The following is a 20,578-nucleotide window of genomic DNA, read 5'->3' as shown; positions in this document are numbered from 1 at the left end:
GAGGTTCATTTTGAATGAGCTTCTGAGAGCAGGATAGAGAATTTTCTCAAGTGAGCTTTTGAAATCCTTATACAGTTGGCTAATTCAAGCAAAGGACCAACACACTTTCATGAAAGATTAACCAAAAATTGATACCCAACATTCTGTATTTCATCACTACTGGGATACAAAAAGAACAATACAATTCAGTTCAAAGGGAGGAAATAAACAGACATCTCAGTCCACTGTCATCCACCATACTCTTCTCTGTTAGGGGATTAAATCTGTGGAAGAAAGGATAAAAACAATAAACCAGTAAGACCTGAAGTGGTTTTTGTAGCATATACTTATATGGGGTGGGATGGATGCACCCAGGCTTGACCTGGTAGGATTAACGGACAATTTCCACTTTTTAAAGTAGAGATACCTCATGCTTCCAAATTATGTACAATATCTATCAGTTTATTCTCTCACTTAGGCCCTGGATAACAAAAATTTGAAATAGAATCCAGCATGATTATTTGGAAATATTTTAGTAGCATTACTAATCCCAAGCTACTGATTATCTCAGGTAAGATTAAACTTTGCAAAGGTCTTCCCAGGCTGACTGCAGACATTAGGTACAAGCAAGCACCTTCTACCCGGTGCATTTGTGGTTTCCACAGTGTTTCCGGTAGATGTTTGTAACTGGATTGATGCCACCTTGTTTGATGAGAATTTTGGAGTCTGACATTTTTCTTCATAAGAATTGGTGGTCACTAATTCTTTGCAGAGTATCCTTCAAAATCTGTGGACAGTTTTCAATAGTCAGACCAACAGAATGGCATTAATGTGTTGACACTGATACAAACCAGGTCTTCCCCCAACAGCTTTTGTGCTAGTCCCTTGTCAGGACAGTTGGCTGTTCTCCTGGGGAGAAGCCATGTGCATCCTCTATCAACTGAATACAATATTATTATTTTGAAGAATGGATAGAGCCAACTTCACTCTTGGCCTCCAGGACACTGATGAATACTGTCATAAATTCTGCAGTACTGAGAGATACATTGCTGTAGGAACTTCGAATATAAAGCACCTCCACATCACCGTCACTGAGTCACCCACAATGCCGTGTGACCACTACTGTCATTGATATTGTTGGATTTTTAGGGGCATATTCTCTGTAAGTTGTTCCTCTTACCAAATCTTCGTAATTTTCAAACTGCAAGTGCATTTTGAAATAACTTGTTAAGTGATCAGCAGCTGGGATATCTTAAATAATTTCCTAATATTCTATTATTTGTATTGCTATGAGATCTTTGCCTGTGTGTGTGTGGCGGTGGGGGGGGGGTGGTGATGGTGGTGTAGTTTCTATATCTGAAGCTGTTCCTTTGATTTCTAGGACACGTAGTTAAGTGGCTCCTCAGGCTAGGCACTTTCTCAGATGATCAAAATGTTACACTTGTAATCCTGAGGAATTTATTATAGATTTCCCATATATACTATTCTGCAGTTATTATCTTAAAATCACAAAAACTTCTTAGTGAGAAAGACAAATTAGTTCTATGCCATGAGCAGTATAGTAATGCTATCAGACTCTTTCTTCTATTTGTAAAACTTAGATATTTTTATCAGTTGCTGTTGGCATGTCTTTTATGAGAAGTTCTTTTAAAATAATTGTCCTGGTATTAGGTAAAGCTGGGTCAGTGGTCAGCCTTAATTAAATATGGTATATGTTTATACTCCAGACTGTCAGGTGGCCTTGAAAGTAGAATGAAAACCTTTCAGTATGTAAATCAAATATGTAAATCAGTAAATAAATCAAGGTGTTCTTGAAGGTGGAATGCAAACCTTTGAGTATATAGATCCAAGGAAGCAGGACGATAGACACGCAGCTCTTCATAGTGATCCTGAACAACCACTGAAAGTCTGCCTAAATTTACAATCAGTCCAGACTGCACTGTCTACTGAGAGATCCTGGGGAGGGGTTTACATTGCCTGCTCTTATCCTGCATCTTTTAACAGTGACCCAGCAATATCTTATTCAAGGTCATAGGATAAAGTTTTTGGAATAAAAAGAAGTAGGAGTAACAAAAAAACCTAACTATAGACACAGTACTTTAAATATTTAAATATTGTTGGATAACATATGCCTTCCTAAACCAATCAACCAATCAAACAAACAAAAAAACCCTTCAGGAACACTAAGTTAACCACAGTAATTCAATGAAATAAATGAATACTTGGAAAATAATTTTTTACACGACAATTCTAATCCTCCTCAGCTCCCTTTCAGCACCTGCTGTGACCAATTCCTTACCTGACTTCTTGGGTGCAGTTGGAAGAAGCGAGGCTTGGGAAAGAGGACACAGAGACTAAAATGAAATGGAATAAGTTACAGGAATCCTGCCTCTTGGAGCATCCCCTCATCTTCATAGCTCATCACACCTTGCTCTTCCCTATTATTCTACCTCTTCTCAGGCTACCCTGGTGTCCCTATTTCAGTCTCTGTTTGGGAAACTGAGGTGGAAGCTGCATTTGTCCTACTTGGATGCAATCTCTCATGTTGACTGTACTCTGCAAAGGTAGCACCATAGCTCTAAGATCATAAACCACATGCTTTAAATTTCTGTTAACATGTCAGAGACAGTAGGTGTGGCAATCTGGAACCAAGGAGAAGGTTTATCATAATTGTTTGCCCCTTTTTTCCTCTGAGTTTTCTGTCCATACTTTTAATTTAGAAGTTAACTAACATCTTAGTAGGCATTCAACTGAGGACATGATCTGGAAGGAACAGAACAGGATAAGATGAGAAAAGGTGTGCTGAGGAAGACCAAAGGGCACTACCATGGTAGAAGTGAACATGATTTTTATACATCCTCGAACTCCTTGTCCTGGGGTTTGCCTCGGAAGCATGAGAGCAACACAGAAGTCATGAAAATTAGACATTTGGACTAGAGAATTTGTTGCCATCAATGTAAGATTTCATAAAGTGGAATTGTAGAAGTAGCCTAATCATGCACTAATGAATTAATTCATTACATACTAACAAACCAGTTTAATTTAATTTAATGAGTGTCTATATAATGTGCTTAGGTATATTGCCAACTGGAAGGAAATTGCTACAAGCAACTCTTCAGCTAACTTCAAAAGTAGGTGATTTTTAGCAATACTTTTTGGGGAATTCCTGTGAACAAATATGATACATTTCTACACATGTACACATTTCTTAGCACCTAACATTTCAGTACCCTGCAAACTATATAGACAGATAAATTTGCCAGAGCAGTCTTACCTTATAGCAGCGATTTCAACCGATGTGCCACAAGAAGTTTTAAAACATGCGATACCTGACTATTCAGTCAGGGGCACGGATCTCTTTTCCCTTAGACTGTCAAATAAAAAAATGACAACAGCCAACACAACAGTTGTCCAGTATGAATGAAAACAAATTATACCTATTTTTCATCAGATCAGCAAAAAATATATTTTTAATGTGCCTCAGAATTTTAGTAATTAGTTTGTGTGCCATTAGATGAAAAAGGTTGAAAATCTCTGCCTTATAGGTAAGACTGTATTTGGAAATAGAATTTTTTATTTTATATAGGGTTCAATTTAAAAAAAATTAATAATCCTTTTCTTTAAAAGTTGCATCTTATGGTTTCAGTAATAATTTTTAATGAGCAAACTTCACTTGGCTACAAAAATGCCTCAAAATGTTAAAAATATTTTCAAAGTTCTATGCCACTGTTGTCCCTTCCATGACCCACATACTGAGAAACTGAAAATGATGGCATGTTAAAGAAGCAGATCATTGTATCCCAGAAATATCAGTAATTCTAACATAGCCAGAGTCTAATTATGGCGAGTGTATAATCTGAGTGTATGAGTTCTGTCCTGCCGTCATCTGTGAGAGGCAGTAAAGCAGAGAGATTACATTGCAGAGTGTAGATTCAGACTGCCTGGTTTTGATTTTTGGCTCTACTATTTACTGGCTGTGTGATCTTGGGCAAGTTACTAGCTCAGTGTCTTCCTCTGTAAAGTGAGAATAACAATAGTACCAAGCTCCTAGGTTGTGGTGAAGTACTAAGAGGTAAAATGTGTAAAGGGCTTAGGCTAGTCCCTGGTACATAATTCATACTCTATAAATGTTAATTATCACTAGCCAGAACCTATCCACTTAGGTCCAGCTCCTTGCTACCATAGTCCAAGCTGCCACAGCCTCCAAACTGATGCTCCTCCAGCCCATTCCCCACACTATACATAGTGATCTTTTCCTAATTTAAATCAATGCAATTAGAACACTTAAACTCTTTAGCAAGCACCATGCAGAAGTGATATCTTAAGTGCTTTATAATAAATAGTAACTCATTTGAGTCAGGTTCTATTATCTGCATTTTACAAATGAGCAAACAAAGAGTTGGGTTACTTGCTCAAGGTCTCACAGGAACTTACTGTGAGGTCCAAGATTTGAATGGAGTCAGGCTGGCTCCAGAACCTATGTGCTTAACAATGACTGGTTCTGCTGCCTCTCAAAGTTTTCCACTGTGCCTGGAATAAAATCTTGACTTCAGGACGGCTTTCCACCCTTATCATGTCTACTCTCCCCATCACTCACAACCCCACCATCACTGAACTCTTACCTGTTCTTCAAATACTCTGCATATTCAACTTGAGGGCTCACTGGAGTTGATAGCATTCTTCAGAACAGTTTTAGGTAACTATCTCCACTTAAGAGCAGGGAGTTGTCTGTCCTGTTCACTACCATATCCCCAATGTGTAGCATATATTAAGTTTGCAACGACAGGTAAAACAATATAAAGGAATGACAGGTACAAAGATGGAAGCATAGGATATAAAATACTGAGTTAAAAGAGATAACAGGCCTATACCTTAGAGATATAGCAAGTTTAATTCCCAACCACCTCAATAAAGTATTGCAATAAAGTGAGTCATAATCTTTTTGCCGGTGGGTAGTTTTGACTTCCATTTGTAAAAAAAAAAAAAAGCAACATCTGTGAAGCACAGTAAAGTGAAGTGTGAGAAAACGAAGTCTGCTTGTATTGCAAAATGATGGAAAGATATAGCGTGATAACTCAAAGGAGCACAAGAGCAAGTTAAGTAGGGTTTGCATTATAGCTGAAGGTGGAAGGTGATACACTGAAGGTGCTGGCGCCGAAGAGAGAATGTGTGTCACCTCTTCAAAAAGCACAAAATCTGATTGACATTTGGAAACTTTAGCTCTACAGAGAACAGGCTTCTAACTAAATGCCAAACTAAATGCTAAGTCCTTTTCATATATACCAGTACACTTAATTCTCACTGAAGACACTGAGACTTGGAAGGTAAGTAACACTCCAAATTGCACAGCTAATTAGTAATAGATCAAACTTGAAACCCAAGTTCCTCGGAGCCTTTTGTAGAGGTGGACGACAAAATATGGTGAGTAGAATGAATTAAGAAATTTTGGATAGTTATGGCTTCAGTTAAATAGGATATACAGACAGCTGCTCTAAGAGTGGTAAAAAGGAATGTAGAACCTGGCATATTGAATGAGTCTATATCTTAACACATCTGGCATCTTTGTAAACATTTGTCATTTTTCTCTAGGTTTCAGGTTGGAACAAGAACAGAAAAGAAAATATGACTATGCAGCTATATCAGAGAACATGGGAATATCAGAAAATAATTCTTATGAAAAACCAAATGTTACTAGACTAACACCTGATTCCACGTATGGAATATAAATTAAATCCTCTTTTATTTTGTGAGCTATAGCCCTTCACACCCTGAATCCATCAGTTATAATCAAGAGACAGTTTATTCTGACTGGAATGGCTTTTATCCTTGGCACAGAGTCTACTCAAGTAAAAATTAAACAGAAATAAAACATTGTGCTGAATACAGTGGTAACAGAAAATGTAGAAATTATTTCTGGTATTCTGAGAAATTATAATATTCTAAAAATTACACTTAAATAAAGATATTATACTTAGGTGCAAAAAAAATCTTTAGCTTGTTGTTTTGAAGTATCTTTTATTTGGGCATTCATGTCAGGCAGAAATCCTTTTCCACTAAAAAAGGAAAAGGAGCAAAAAAAAAAAAGGTAATTGGGCAGTATAGCAAATTTTCTTTTTATTGGGAAAGCAACAGGCTTACTAGAAGCCCCCGCCCTAGTCAACTTACACATCCTTGAACAAAACTGGGTCAGTGGGCGCCCTTCGCTAAAGAAGGTAGAAAACGAAAATCTGTCTTTCAGCTTCCACAGTGGGAGGAATGGGGGCCTGGAGATGACAGTTGGTCAAGGAACAGAGTCTATCCCGCCCTCCAAGTCTAAGCACTCTCTGCTGCTACCTGTCATCACACTATATCTTTAAAAATCTGTCTGTAATCCTAATAGACCAGAATCTACTTCTGGGTTCTTTATCCTGGTCCACTGATGTTTGTGTCATATATTTATAGCAATTCCATCTTTTATTTGTTACTGTCGATTTAGCCCAAGTCTTCCCAACTTTTCTTTTATTTCAAAATAATTTTATCTTATTTTAGTCCTTTGCATTTCCATACAAACCGTACAATCAGACTGTCAAGTTCTTAAAACAAACAAACAAACTGTGCTGGAAATGGATTGGATTGCATTGATTCTATATATGAATTTAGGGGAAAAGTGACCTTAATTAGTATCCTAATCCACGAACGTGGTACATCGTCCCATATATTTAAGCCTTTGGTTTTTCAGTAATATTTGTAAATTTTAGTGAAGAGGTATTTCATATATTTTATTAAAATTATGCCCAACTAGCCCTCACTGGTGTGGCTAAGTGGGTTGAGCACCAACCTGCAAGCTGAAAGGTCACTAGTTCGATTCTTGGTCAGGGCATGTGTCTAGGTTGTGGGCCAGGTCCCCAGTTGGGGACTCACAAGAGGCAACTGATGGACATTTCTCTCCCTCTCTTTCTCCCTCCCTTCCCCTATTTCTAAAAATAAATAAAATCTTTAAAAAAATTATGCCCAACTATTTTATGCTAAATTTCAATTTCAATCCATTCAAAAGAAAATTTCAGACCTTAATTTCCTGACCCAAATGGCTTTTATTTAGAAATTTGTGAATTGAAAAGCATCAAGTGTAGAAAACAGAAAGCAGCTTCCAAGAGTTGCACAAAATGAGAGTGTTTCATAGATAAAGGTGAGCAGGAACAAGAAAGTTAACTGAGCATTACTAATTGGTTTAAACAGGGTTACTTTCCTTATATGGTGCAAAGGGAAGTGTTGGAGTTGGGTTCGATAACTTGTACTAAGCAGACAATTGATGATAGGTTAGCCTAGGCCTACATTTTCTGGGATAGCTGAGCATAGAAGCTTAGATAAACTTCTGTTTGCAGACATGGGGCTTAGCATAAGCAACTCCATCCTGGGCCTAGCCAAGACACTTTAACACTAATACATAGAAATATTATTGATATTTGGTACTTCCGGCAAAGATGGAGGCATGGGTAGACACACTGTGCCTCCTTGCACAACCAAAAGAAGGACAATAACAATTTAAAAACAAAAAACAACAACCAGAACTGACAGAAAATTGAACTTTTTGTAAGTCTGACAATCAAGGAGTTAAAGAAAACATTCATCCAGACTAGTAGGAGGGGTGGAGACAGGCAGCCAGGGCAGATAGACTCATGGTAAGGTGGTGGCTGGCAGACCTGGCAAAGTAGCAGATTGCAGACTGAGCAGACACATATTTGCACACAGATAAACCAGGAAGAACAACTGGGGAAAGAGACAGACCATGCAACCCAGACCTCCAGTGCTGGGTAATAAAGCCTCAAACCACTGATTGAAAACACCTGTGGGGGTTGAGGTGGCACTGGGAGAAACTCCCAGTCTCACAGGAGAGCTCGTTGGAGAGACCCACAGGGTCCTAGAATGTACACAAGCCCACCCACCCAGGAATCAGCATCAGAAGGGCCCAATTCGATTGTGGGTAGCAGCGGAAGTGACTGAAAACCAGCAGAGAGCAGAGGAAGTGCCATTGTTCCCTCTCAGATCCCTCCCCCACATACAACATCAAAACACAGTCACGTGGGTTGCCCTGCTCTGGTGAATGCCTAAGGCCCCGCCCCTTACTACATAACAGGAGTGCTGAGAACAACAACAACAACAACAAAAAATGGCCCAAATGAAAGAATAGATCAAAGGTCAAAAAAAAATACAACTAAGCGATAAACAGATATTATTGGCTAACCTATCAGATGCACAGTTCAAAACACTGGTAATTAGGATGCTTACAGAATTGGTTGAATATGGTCACAAATTGATGAAAAAAAAAAAAGAAGGCTATGCTAAGTGAAATAAAGGAACATATACAGGGAACCAACGGTGACAGGAAGGAAACTGGGTCTCCAATCAATGGTGTGGACCAGAAGGAAAAACAAAAGCACTCAACCAAAACAGAATGAAGAAACAAGAATTCAAAAAAATGAGGAGAGGCTGAGGAACCTCCAGGACAACTTTAAATATTCCAACATCTGAATCATAGGGGTACCAGATGGAGAAGAGGAAGAGCAACAAGTAGAAAACTTATTTGAACAAATAATAAAGGAGAACTTCCCCAATCCGGCAAAGGAAATAGACTTCCAGGAAGTCCAGGAAGCTCAGAGAGTTCCAAAGAAGTTGGACCCAAAGAGGAACACACCAAGGCACACCATAATTACATTAGCCAAGATTGAAATGAAGGAGAGAATCTTAGAAGCAGCAAGAGAGAAGGAGATAGTTACCTACAAAGGAGTTCCCATAAGACTGTCAGCTGATTTCTCAAAAGAGACCTTACAGGCAAGAAGGGGCTGGAAAGAAGTATTCCAAGTCAGGAAAGGCAAGGACCTACTTCCAAGATTGCTCTATCCAGCAAAGCTATCATTTAGAATGGAAGGGCAGATAAAGTGCTTCCCAAATAAGGTCAAGTTAAAGGAGTTCAGCATCACCAAGCCATTATGATATGAAATGTTAAAGGGGTTTATCTAAGAAAAAGAAGATCAAAACTATGAACAGTAAAATGACAACAAACTTTGAGTTATTAACAACCACACCTAAAATAAAAACAAAAACAAGGAAACAACTAGAACAGGAACAGAATCACATGGAGGGTTATCAGTAGGGGAGTGGGATGAGGAGAGAGGGGGAAAAGGTACAGGGAATAAGTAGCATAGATGGTAGGTAGAAAATTGTCAGGGAGAGGTTAAGAATAATGTAGGAAATGTAGAAGCCAAAGAACTTATATGTATGACCCGTGGACATGAACTAAAGGGGGGCAATGTTGGTGGGAGGGGTTGTGGAGGGAGGAGGGGAAAAAAGGGGGGTATTGGGACAATTGTAGTAGTATAATCAATAAAATATATTAAAAATAAAAATTTCAAAAAGAAAAATATTGATATTTGGATATTGACCTTTAGCATGGAAACTTGTTAAATTCAATGGTTCTAGGCTTTAAAAAATACAATCTCTAGAATTTTCTATATAGATGGTGTCATCTGTAAATAAAGAAAATTATACTTTCTTTACAAACTATATTTTTATTTCTTTCTCTTTGCCTTATTACATGGCTATAAACTCCAATACAATATTGACTAGACCTGTAAAGAGTGGATCCTTGCCTTTAGTTTATTCACAGCAATTGATTTTCAAATACGAAGCCAACATGGTGTTCCTGGAATAATGCCACTTGGTCTTTATATATTGTTGGAGGTGACTCATTAATATTTGCAAGAACTTTTGCAATCTGTTCACATGCTACTGGTTTTCAGTTTTCTTGTAATTTTTTGATATAAAAATAATCCTGGACTTCATAAAAAAGGTTCTCGCAATATCATTAAGTTTGTGCAACATTGGTATTATATCTTCCATATAAATACAAGGCATTGACTCATTAGGATTATTTTAAACATTTTTGTCCTTTTCACACCTTGAATTTGTTTGAGAGGCTTATGAAATCCACTTGTCCATGTTGTTTTACACTGCAGTAATTTACAACAAATCTGTAACCAGCCGACTGATTACCCTTTCTTTCTTAAAATACTTCCAACTCTTACAATCATAGATATCTTTAAACAATCATTTAAGAAATAAGAAACATGTCCCCTAGAGCAAGGGACATAAAGGAAAGAATAAACAAATGGGACCTCATCAAAATAAAAAGCTTCTGCACAGCTAAAGAAAACAGTATCAAAATAAAAAGAGAACCAACTATATGAGAAAACATATTTGCCAATGATACCTCAGACAAGGGTTTAATCTCCAAAATATATAAAGAACTTACACAACTCCACTCTTAGAGGACAAGCAACCCAATTAAAAAATGGGCAAAGGACTTGAACAGACACTTCTCCAAAGAGGACATACAGAAGATCCAAAGACACATGAAACAATGTTCAATATCGCTAGCTATTAGATAGAAGCAAATTAAAACCACAATGAGATACCACTTCACACCAGTCAGAATGGCCATCATAAACAAAGCAACAAACAACAAGTGTTGGAGAAGTTGTGGAGAAAAGGGGACCCTAGTGCACTGTTGGTGGGACTGCAGACTGGTACAACCACTATGGAAAGTAGTATGGAACTTCCTCAGAAAACTGAAAATGGATATGCCTTTTGCCCCAGCAATTCCACTCCTCAGACTATATCCTAAGAACACTAAAACACCAATACAAAAGAACCTTTGCACCCTGATGTTCATAGCAGCACAATTTACAATAGCTAGGTGCTGGAAGCAACCTAGAGCCCATCAGTAAATGAATGGATCAAAAAACTATGGTACATTTACACAATGGAATTCTATGCAGCAGAAAGAAAGAAGGAGCTCCTGCCCTTTGCAACAGCTTGGATGGAGCTGGAAAGCATTTTGCTAAGCAAAATAAGCCAGGCAGTGAAAGACAAATACCATATGATCTCACCTTTAACAGGAACCTAAACAACAAAACAAAGAAACAAGCAAAATATAACCAAAAACACTGATACAGAGGACAGGCTGACAGTGATCAGAGGGGAGAGAAGAGGGAATTTCAGGGGAGAATGGGAAGGGTTTACAGGAATAAATTTAAAGGACACATGGACAAAAACTAGGGGGAGGGTAGTAATGGGAGGGAAGTGAGGAGGGTTGGGTGGGTGGGCTGGAATGGGAGTAAAAGGGAGAAAACTGTACTTGAACAATGATTAAAATAAAAATAATAAAAAATGAAATAAGAATCATTAAGTTATTATTACTAATAAAGAATTATGTCTATAGTGAATGTTTAAATTATCAAAAAACACTAGGGAATATTTGGGAGGTAGTTTTCAACCTAATATTAAGATTTACTAGCAAGATTAACAACACTACACAGAATCAGGTTTCAAAAGTATTAATTGAAGGACAAATTTTGCTTCTAAAATTTATTTCTTGCAATACCACTAATAAGATCTGTATAAAGTATACAATCCTTTTACTTGCAAGAATGACTCACCCACACCAATTAGGAGGAGTACCATAAAAACAATAACAGGTATTGGTGAGGATCTGGAGAAACTGGAATCCTTGTGCACTGTACATGGGAATGTGAAATGGTGTAGCTGCAATGAGAAACAGTATGGTGGGCCCTCAAAAATTTAAAAATAGAACTACCATATAATCACCAATTCCACTCTGGTTTTATACTCCAAAGAATCAGAAGCAAGGTCCCGAAGGGATCTTTGTAAACATAAATTCACAGCAACATTACTCATAAAAGCTAAAAAGGTAAAGTGTCCATAATCAAATAAATGGATAAACAAAATGTGGTATATACATACATTGGAATATTATTTACCTTTAAAAAGAAAGAAAATTCTGACATACAACAGCCTTAAGGATATTATGTTAGCTAAATAAGCCAATCACAAAAAAAGATGAATATTCTATGATTTCACATAAAGAAGGTAGCTAGAGTAGTCAAATTCACAGACAGAAAATAGAATGGTGGGTTCCTAAGGGAAGTAAGAAAAGCTGTGGAATAGGTCTAAAATTATAGTTTTGCAAATTGAAAAGAGTGCTGGAGATTTTACAAAACTTAATACTACCAAATTGTGAAGTTAAAAATGCTTAAGACAGTAAAATTTATATTTTGTGTATTTTACAATTTCACAATGTGGTTCACACATGAGCAGACTAGTTATGATAACACATTTGTAACAGAAAAATCATGCCCATTTCTTTTCTACATGTTTCTGTTCCAGTTTGGAAATGCTGACCTTAACCTTCAACACTACAAGTCAATGTTCCATGCTCTTACCATGCCAGTGACAACACAAAATGTCTTCAAACATTGCCAAATATGCTCTGTGGGTGTAAATGGGGGGGGGAAGCAAAAATGCACTGTATAATAGTGTAGAAATCATACATTTGTACACATCACTGTACATTTAAAAATATGCATGCTTACTTAATGGACAAAGGATGGGATTATTTAGGGAATAACTTTTATTATATGAGATTTTCACTTTACTCACCAAATTGTGAAGCTAATCTTTATTAAAATTTGACTCTACTGTCTGTGTTTGTGCAAAATTAATTTTTTCGGAAACTAGACAAAGAGCCTGAAATTATGAAGAGGACAGATTGTTTTTTAAAAAGATTTCATTCTCTGGCTGGTGTAGCTCAGTGGATTGAGCATGGACTGTGAACCAAAGGGTCACCGGTTCGATTCTCAGTCAGGGCACAGGGCTGGGTTGCAGGCCAGGTCTCCAGTAGGGAGTGTGTGAGGGGCAAACACACAATGATGTTTTCCTCCCTCTCTTTCTCCTTCCCTTCCCCCTCTCTAAAAATAAATAAATAAAATGGAAGCCCACTGAGCTACACCAGCCAGGCTGATTTTTTTTTAATTAAAAGAAATAAACGTGTCTTCAAAAAATATTAGTAAACTGAATCCAGCAATACATTAAAAAGATCATACACCATGATCAAGTGGGATTCATTCCAGGGATGCAAGGTTGGCACAACACTCACAAATCAATATACATAATACATCACATAAACAAAAATGAAGGACACAAATCACATGATAATATCAACAGGTATAGAAAGAGCATTTGATAAAATCCAGCACCCATTTACAAGAAAAATTCTCAGCAAAGTGGGAATAGAGGGAACATACTTCAACATAATAAAGGTCATATATGACAACTTTACAGACAATATCATATTCAATGGGCAAAAACAGTCTTTCCTTTAAGATCAAAAACAAGAGAAGGATGTCTGCTTTCACCAGTCTTAGTGAACATAGTACTGGAAGTTCTAGCCTACGAAATTAGACAAGAAGAAGAAATAAAAGACATCTAAATTGGAAAGGAAGAAGTAATACTGTCATTATTCACAGATGACATGATACTATGTAAAGAAAATCTTAAAGACTCCACTAAAAAATTACAAGGACTTGTAAGTGAATTCAGTAAAGTAGCAGGCTACAAACTTAATTTTGAGAAATTAGTGGCATTTTTATACACCAATAATGAACTGTCAGAAACAGAAAGTAAAAAAAATATTACAATTGCAACAACAACAACAACAAAATAAGGTACCTAGGAATAAATTTAACCAGGATGCCAAAGATCTATACTTGGAAAATTATAGGGTGCTGAAGAAATGAACTGAGGAAACATGTATCATGTTTATGGATAGGAAGAATTAACATCCTTAAAATGTTCATACTACCCAAAGCAATCTATAGATTCAACATAATTCCTATGAAAATACAAATAGCATATCTCACAGAATTAGAATGTTCAAAAGTTTATATGGAACCATAAAACCTCAAATAGCCTCAGCAATCTTCAGAAAAGAACAAATGGAGATATAATATTATCTGATATTAAACTATACTACAAGGATATAATAATCAAAACAGCATGGAACTGGAATAAAAACAGGCATATTGATCAACAGAACAGAATAGAGAGCCCAGATAAAAAACCCATGCCCGTATGGTCAATTAATATTTGACAAAGGAGGCAAGGATATACAATGGGATAAAGGCAGTCTATTAACAAATGATGTTGGGACAATTGGGCAGATACATGCAAAAAAAAGAAAAAATAAACTAGACCACTTTCTTATATCACACACAAGAATAAACTCAAAATGGATTAAAGGCTTAAATGTAAGTCACAAAACCATAAAAATCCTAGAAGAAAATATAGGCAGTAAAATCTCATACATCTCTCATAGCAATATTTTTTTTCCGATATATCTCTGAGGGCAAGGTAAACAAAGGAAAAAATAAACAAATGGAACTATATCAAACTAAAAAGTCTTTGCACAGCAAAGGAAAACAACAAAATCAGGCAACCCACTGAATGGGAAAACATTTCCACAAATTATATGTCTGAGAGGGGTAAATTTCCAAAATTTATCAATACTTGTACAAGGGAAATAAGGAGGAGAGTTATAACATCTAAAATAAGCTCTTATACCAAGCATCCTAATTAACCAAGTCCTAATGCCAATAATTAAAATGGAAACTACATTTAAAAGCTATGTAAAGACCTTTGAATCTATAGGCATTAGCTTGCTTAAGACTGATTTTTTTTAATGGAGCTTAATGAGCTCTCCTTAAGCATTTACAACAATCATCTTGCTTTGTACTAAAAAGGAAAGAAAATCAAACATAGCATATTGTGATTTATTTCTATGGCATCTGAAACATCATAGAATACAAAGACAATATACAAATTGTCTAATTACATTTAGAGTAAAATTATTCATCCCTTAAAACAGTAGTAACAAACAACATTTATTTTTTAGACATAGAGGATTGGAGTTGTTGGCACACTATGTGCTTATCTTCCATTTTAGAGTACAGAAATGATGTATAATAAAACTTCCTCAAGATTAGCATAAGTGAGCTGAAGGGTAAAAGCTTCTGGGATGTAAGAACATACTGTCTTTAGATTCTTCAAATTCAGAGTATTTACTGAGGACTTAGAATGTGAATTGAGAACACAATTTCAGTTAAACCTCTCTGTGGGTGATAGCCCATAAGCTGTTATTACAGATCACTGCAGTAAGCCTTTCTTTAACAAATCATATCCAAGTGAGATCTCACTGAAAATAAATCCTATAGTCTAAAGAACTTATACAACTTAACACCAAGAAAACAAATAATCAAACTAAAAATCCGCAAAGTACCTGAATAGAAACTTATCTAAAGAGGACATACAGATGGCCAAAAGACATATGAAAAGTGGCCCAGCATCACTAATCAGAGAAATGCAAGTTAAAACCACAATGATATATCACCTCATGCCTGTCAGAATGGCTATTGGTAAGGGTGTGATGAAAGGGAACCCTCACATACTGTTGGTGGGAAAGTACATTGGTGCAGCCATTGTGAAAAACAGTATGAAGTTTTCTTTAAAAATTAAAGATAGAATTGCTGTATGACCCAGCAATTCCACTTCTGGGAATACAGCCAAAGAAACTCAAAATACTAATTCAAAGGAATGCATGCACCCTTAAGTTCATTGCAGCGTTATTTATGATAGCCAAGATTTGGAAGCAGTCCAAGTGCCCATCATTAGATAAGTGGATAAAAAAGCTGTGGTACATTTATACAATGGAAACTACTAAGCCATAAAAATTAAGGAAATCTTACTTTTTGTAACAATATGGATGGACCTAGAGAGAATTATGCAAGTGAAAGAAGCCAATCAGAGAAAGAAAAATATCAAATGATTTCACTTATATGTAAAAGCTAATGAACAAAATAAACTAAGAAACAAAATAGAAACAGACTCATATATACGCAGAACAGACTGACAGTTGTCAGAGGGGAGGGAGTTTGGGGGAATCTGGGTAAAAAAGATGAAGGGATTAAGCAAAAAAACACAAAACAATAGAACAATGGTGACTGCCAGAATGAAAGAAGGGTGGGGGGAGGTGGAAGAGGGCGAAGGGAGGATACACGGTGGCAGAAAGACTTCACAATGGGCAGTGCATGCACAACACAGTATGCAAATGGTATATAGTAAAATTATAGTATGCAAATGGTATATAATAAAATTACAGTATGCAGATGGTGTATAATAAAATTGTACACTTGAAACCTGTTCGTTTTTATAAAGGAAAAGTAACAAAAAATAAGATAAAATAAACATGTGATGTATAAACTTTACATTTCAGATACCAGGATCTTTGTATTTGTCATATTCTAGAACTTATCTTTTAGACTTTAGAAAAGTTAACTAGATCACTCTAGTTATGACTCTAGGCCCAAAGAACATTCATTTGCCTTTTATCATGAGGTAATTAAGAAAAACTACCAGACTACTCAGACCAACATGCAGCATACCAGGCTGGTCTGACTAGCAGGCTTCCCAGCCCACATCACATGTTAAGTTGCCGGTCTGACCCAGACTGAGCTCTGTAAGGGCTGACTGTGCCTGCCCTGGCCACTGCTGCTTCCCTTGGAACCAGCACCATGTCTGGCACACAGATCACACACAGGCTTGAATAACATGAATGAGTCTCAACATATATTTTGTTTTAGAAACATTTATTAAGAAACAGGAAATAAGGTTAAGAAATACATTTAACAGTACAATACTAAAACAAATGTATATTAAATATATAATTTCATTAAGGTACAATTAAAGTACTCAAAATGGCACGTACCTATATTATTTCAAGCCAGTATACAAGCTTTCTACATTTTTTAAAGACTAACTTACTTAAGTCTTTATTAAGTCCAAAGTTTTTCCTCTTTGCTTTTACTCGCATTAGACCATATTTAAATTTTTAGCTTTTCAAGTTAGGGATTATCCATAAACTTGTACATTTGATTTACTATATTCTGGTCTTAATAGACTTACCTTATTTCTCCAAATTTTACTTTCCCCAGGTCTAAATTGTAATAACATCACTAATCTTGTAAACATGATGCATATAATGCATGTCAGGTACTCAGCATAAAACAAATATTCTATACTTAATATTTTAGAAATCTACTACTCATTGATTCTTCATAAATTTCTATCCTATTAATTTCCAGAGTGTTCTAGCTTGCCAAAACCTTTTAGAATTCTGGGAGAGGGGATAACAGGGAAAAAGGGGGGAGAGTCAATAAGCAACATGTATAAAGCATACATGGACAGAGCCAAAGGGAGGTAGGATCAAGGGTGGGGTGGAAGGGGGTGGTGATGGGAAAATGGAGACAATTGTACTTGAACAATAAAAAGTAAGCCACCTTTTAGAATTTTAGTTTCCTTACTTATAAATTAGTGATTATCCTAGGTTTGTTATCTGCAAATTTGGTAAACTTTTCAAAGCCATTAATAAGAATATTTGAGAATACAGGAAGATGGCAGTGAGGTAGATGGGAGCAGAGCCCAGTTCTCCTTGTGCCCAGCTGGAACACCTAGCCAGTCTTCTGAGGAACAGAGTGAACAGCCAACAGAACCCCAGCTTATAGGCAGTTTGGAGGCAAAAAAAAAAAATTGCAGAGGACATTGAAAAACAGACAGTGAGGGGAGTGTGCTGGGACAGTAAGGTCCCTGGGACCTGTGCCTGGGACGAAGGCTGCTACAGCCCCCGGCCTGGCACCTGCTGTAGGATAGGGGAGGAGAGTTAGATCACCAGCCCTCTCCCCTACCAGAGCAGAAAGGGCAGCCTGGCACCAGGAGAGACCTCAGTGCTGGAAGTCACTGGGGGAATAGAAACAAAGTGGGAGACACACAGAGGCGATACACATCCACTGGGACTATGGATGCTGGCTCCAGAGAAATAGGTGCCAGGTGACACTTGGAGAAGGGAGGAGTTGGGCCATGTCAGACCCTGACTCGGATAGTCTCCAGACTGGCTGGAAAGTGGGGCTGTATGAAAAGCTGTGCGCTTGTTAAGAATGGTGGGCAGCTGCTTTGTATGAATTCTTGAGCAGCAGCTTGATAGGGGACTCAAGAGTTGGAAAATTTTAGTTTAAGGTAAAAAGTTGTAAGCCTAACAGGTAATGTATATGTTAAAGCTTTTGTTTCAGAAACTACAGATAAGGCCTGTCCTGGCTCCTGGGCAAACAGCTGACCTCCTGGGGCACTGCTAAAGATTACCACCTGGGGACCACTGGAGGCATCAGGGCTTTTGTGTTCCAGGGAGAGACAGATTACCACCCACCCTTGGGAACAGCTAACTGCCCAGGACAGGAATGTTGCAGCTTCTTTCACCCAGTTCTCCCTGAATCTCAAAGCCCTCACCATACCTTGTTTATTCCATGGTATAAAAAAGTCTGGCCTGGAAAGAGAAGGGAAGATGGTCTGTTAGAACCTGCCATCTTCTCAGATCGCCGGCCATCTGAATAAAGTGCCCATAAAGATTCAATCATTGTCATTGCTTATTGGGTTTGGTAGTGACAGGCAGCCTGAATGCCGGTGTCTTCCAGTTTCAGGCTGGCTTGCCCCCAAGGGTGATTTCAGCTGCACGCACCCAGAGTGAGTGGCTGAGGGATACCGTACACCCTGCCTGTCTGCCACTAGACGCCCAGAGTGAGGAGCTAATCAGAACCATGCTCCCAGCTGTCCTGGGCTCCACGTCTGAGGTTGACTCATGCTGTGCACCCAGGCTGAGTAGCTGATTTGAGCCTGGCAGCTCATGAAGGACCTAGGCTGGAGGCCAGGAAACTGAATATTGTGACACAGACCTGGTCCCTGTCCCCTCAAAACCACAGAGGGAGAAAAGCTAAGCCCAGCTCTCCTCTTCCAGTGGCAAACAAAAAAGAAAGAAGACCAGCAGAACTTGCTGAACAGGTTTAGAGTCAGCAGGAGGCTTATTATTTTTTTTCCTCTTTCTTTCTTTTTGGATCTTGTCTCTCTTTTTCTTCTTCCCCCAAGTGAGACAATTAGACATGGGAGTTATGAAGGGTCCAGAAATATATTGAAAGGAGGAGCACAAGACTAACCCCCCAAACTGAGACAAATGTCACTTTGCTATCCCATAGAGCTGGCATTTTATTGTTTATGTGTATTATTTCTTTTATTTTATTAGTATTTTTAAAATTTCTTTTCCTTATGCTTAGTTTCCCTCATTTTGTTTAATTGCATTGTTTGACTGGTTTTCCTTATTCTCTTTATTGTATTTTAATTTTCCTTCTTTCACTTCACCTGTGTTCCAATAACACACAACTCTTGATCAGGTACTTTCTTTTCTGGTTATCCAAATCATGTATTTCTTGTCATGTTATTGTTGTTCCAGTACTATTGTAAATAATTGTTGTTCCATACAATTGAACATACTACACAGCAACCTTCCATGATCTTCAACCACTTCACTTTAATCCTGAGCATTAATATTGTTGTGGTTAGCTCTATTCTCGGCCACACTACACCTACTTTCTATCCTTTAATCTCACTATATCTCATCATCTAACCTTGCACAAGCAGTCTGTTTTCTAGATAGGGTTCACAATCATCCTCCCCTCTAACAAGAGTCTTATCCCTCTTTCACCTTTTATAAAAAAGTGGCTAGTTGGGTGAAATATCACAGTTAACACTAGACTTATCCAAAGAATCTCCTATCTCGTCTCTACTTGCTGGTATTTTAAATCACATAAAATACTCTCCTGCTGTCGTAATACTTTTTACCTACCCCTGCCACTGATCACATACAATAGGTGGGAGGTGTGAACATCAGTATACGTGCTAGAGGAGAAAAACCACCAACAAAGGAACCACCAAAAGGTAAAAACCCAAGTACAAAAAGAGAGCTCACACAAACAGAAGAAAGGAAAAACCTAGAGTGTCCAGAAAAGGAGATCAAAGAGACCACACCACTGAACATCATAGAATTTCAACCATAGAGTGAAACATCAGGAAGTGCAGAAACAAACAGAAAGAGTCACCTAAAATGGGGAGACAAAAAAAGAACCTGCAATCAAAAGTCATGGAAGACTACCCACTAAAACAGCTAAAAAAAATGGAGGTAACCAAATTATCAGATACAGAATTCAAAATAATCGTTATACACATGCTCAAGGAACTCACAAACAACTACAAGGAACTGAGTGAGAACTACATCAGCATGAAAAAGGAAATGGAAATCGTAACAAAAAAAAAACAAGAAGAAATGAACAATAACATCTCAGAAATAATAAAAAAAACACATTAGAAGGGATTACAAGCAGGCTGGATAAGCAGAGGATCGAATCAGCGAGCTGGAAGACAAGGTAGAAAAAAACACCCAGAATAAGCAAGAAAAGGAAAAGAGACTCAGAAAGAATGAACAGGTGGTAAGGGAGCTAGCTGCAAGACAACATGAAATGTAATAATATCCGTACAATAGGGATACCAGAAGAAGAAGAAGAGCAAGGGATAGACAATCTGTTTGAAAAAGTAATGATGGAAAACTTCCCTAATTTGATGAGAGAAAAAGGCACACAAATCCAGGAAACACTGAGAGTCCCAGTCAAGAGGAACCCAAAGAGGCCCACTTCAAGACATATCATAATTAAAATGGCAAAATTCCAGGAAAAAAAGAGAATCTTAAAGACAGCAAGGGAGAAACAGGAAGTAACATACAAGGGAGCCCTGATAAGGCTAGCAGCTGACTTCTCAATGGAAACACTCCAAGCCAGAA

The 20,578-nt window shown here is 37.5% G+C and overlaps 1 protein-coding gene across 1 annotated transcript in view; it reads left to right on the top strand.

The window, feature by feature from the left end:
* The window catches only part of CUNH11orf65 (chromosome unknown C11orf65 homolog), a 47,306-nt gene extending 41,601 nt beyond the window's left edge, over positions 1–5,705 (top strand). The window contains exons 8-9 of the mRNA XM_045839584.1: positions 3,055–3,110; positions 5,569–5,705. Of these exons, the coding sequence (XP_045695540.1) occupies positions 3,055–3,110; positions 5,569–5,705 (193 nt within the window). The remainder of the gene's footprint in view (positions 1–3,054; positions 3,111–5,568) is intronic.
* The last annotated feature ends 14,873 nt before the right edge of the window (positions 5,706–20,578 follow it).

Source organism: Phyllostomus hastatus, unplaced genomic scaffold (genome assembly GCF_019186645.2).
Source record: "Phyllostomus hastatus isolate PE091 unplaced genomic scaffold, TTU_PhHast_1.1 phas_contig_113, whole genome shotgun sequence".
NCBI classification, from domain to species: Eukaryota; Metazoa; Chordata; class Mammalia; order Chiroptera; family Phyllostomidae; genus Phyllostomus; species Phyllostomus hastatus.
The sequence above is the reverse complement of the archived record's forward strand: the minus strand, read 5'-3'. Positions and strand labels throughout refer to the sequence as shown.